General features: G+C 36.3%; 1 protein-coding gene across 1 annotated transcript in view; it reads right to left on the reverse strand.

The window, feature by feature from the left end:
- Positions 918-1,139, reverse strand: part of LOC104715307 — a 2,710-nt gene continuing 2,488 nt past the window's right edge. The window contains exon 4 of the mRNA XM_010432724.1: positions 918-1,123. Coding sequence (XP_010431026.1) covers positions 918-1,123 — 206 coding nt within the window. The remainder of the gene's footprint in view (positions 1,124-1,139) is intronic.

A 1,139-nucleotide genomic window follows, 5' to 3' on the forward strand; every position in this document is an offset into this window, starting at 1 on the left:
GGGATGAACTCGAGCAAGCACTCGATCGAGTGTTGATCGAGTGCAGGGTCGAGCTGGACTAAACGCAAAAACAGAGCAACACAATAAAAACAGAGCAATGCAAATACAAATCAAACAACAAGCAAGCAACAGGATTAAGACTTTAAAATCTATAAACAAAGAAGGTCCTGAGGAGGGATTCATGGGCTGAACTAACCATTGTGGTTATCTAACTTGGTCAACAAATCTCAAGCAAACTTTGAGCTAATCTCTAGACATATTATTCTAAGACAAGCTTCTTCCACCACTACAAGAAAACAGGTGATTTACGACTGCACTATTAGTCACTATATAGTCGCTAAATCATACATAACGACTAAATTACGACTAATAACTGTTGTCGTAAATCGGCAGTCGGTAAGGAAATTCAGTTGTAACATAGTCGGTAAATATCGACTATGTTACGACTATGGCATGTAGTCGTAAACATAGTCGTAATTTAGTCGTTAGTAGTTACGACTATTGGACGACTATGTTACGATTAATAAAATATTGACAGAAGTTGTTTACGAATAGTTGTGAATTCGTCGTTAAATTATACGACTCAGTGGCTACTATTTAGCGACTATTTGATGACTATGTTACGACGACTGGTTTGACGACTATAGTGATTAAAACCATAATTGTTTTGTTTTATTTTATAAATCGAATTTCTAATCAAACAGAAACCTAAAATTCATATTTTTAATAACCAAAGTTCACCACAATAGTAATTTTTTCACCACATTAGCAATTACAAAAAGAGAACCACAAAAAGAGAACCAAAAGTGATCAATCAAAAACTATGATTGACACATCATCCCAAAGTGACAAGTTCATAATAACCAAAAGAGGTTCTAAACATAATAAGTAGCCGAATAAGTAGCTTAAGAAGTAACCTAAGAAGGAGATGTTCTTTGTGTTGGAGAGGCGGTGGATGCATCACTTGATTCAGACTCTTGGAATTCAACATAGGCCGGACACATCGTACGCATGAACTTTTCCAAGTGCTCTATCTTCTTCTGTTGCTCAGCCACAACTTTGGAGTGTTCTGCTTCAAGAGCAGCAATCTCAGCATCACGTTTTGTAGTATAGGCAACTTGTTCTTCAATTATACGATG

The sequence above is a fragment of the Camelina sativa genome, chromosome 9, assembly GCF_000633955.1.
Source record: "Camelina sativa cultivar DH55 chromosome 9, Cs, whole genome shotgun sequence".
In the NCBI taxonomy this organism is placed as follows: Eukaryota; Viridiplantae; Streptophyta; class Magnoliopsida; order Brassicales; family Brassicaceae; genus Camelina; species Camelina sativa.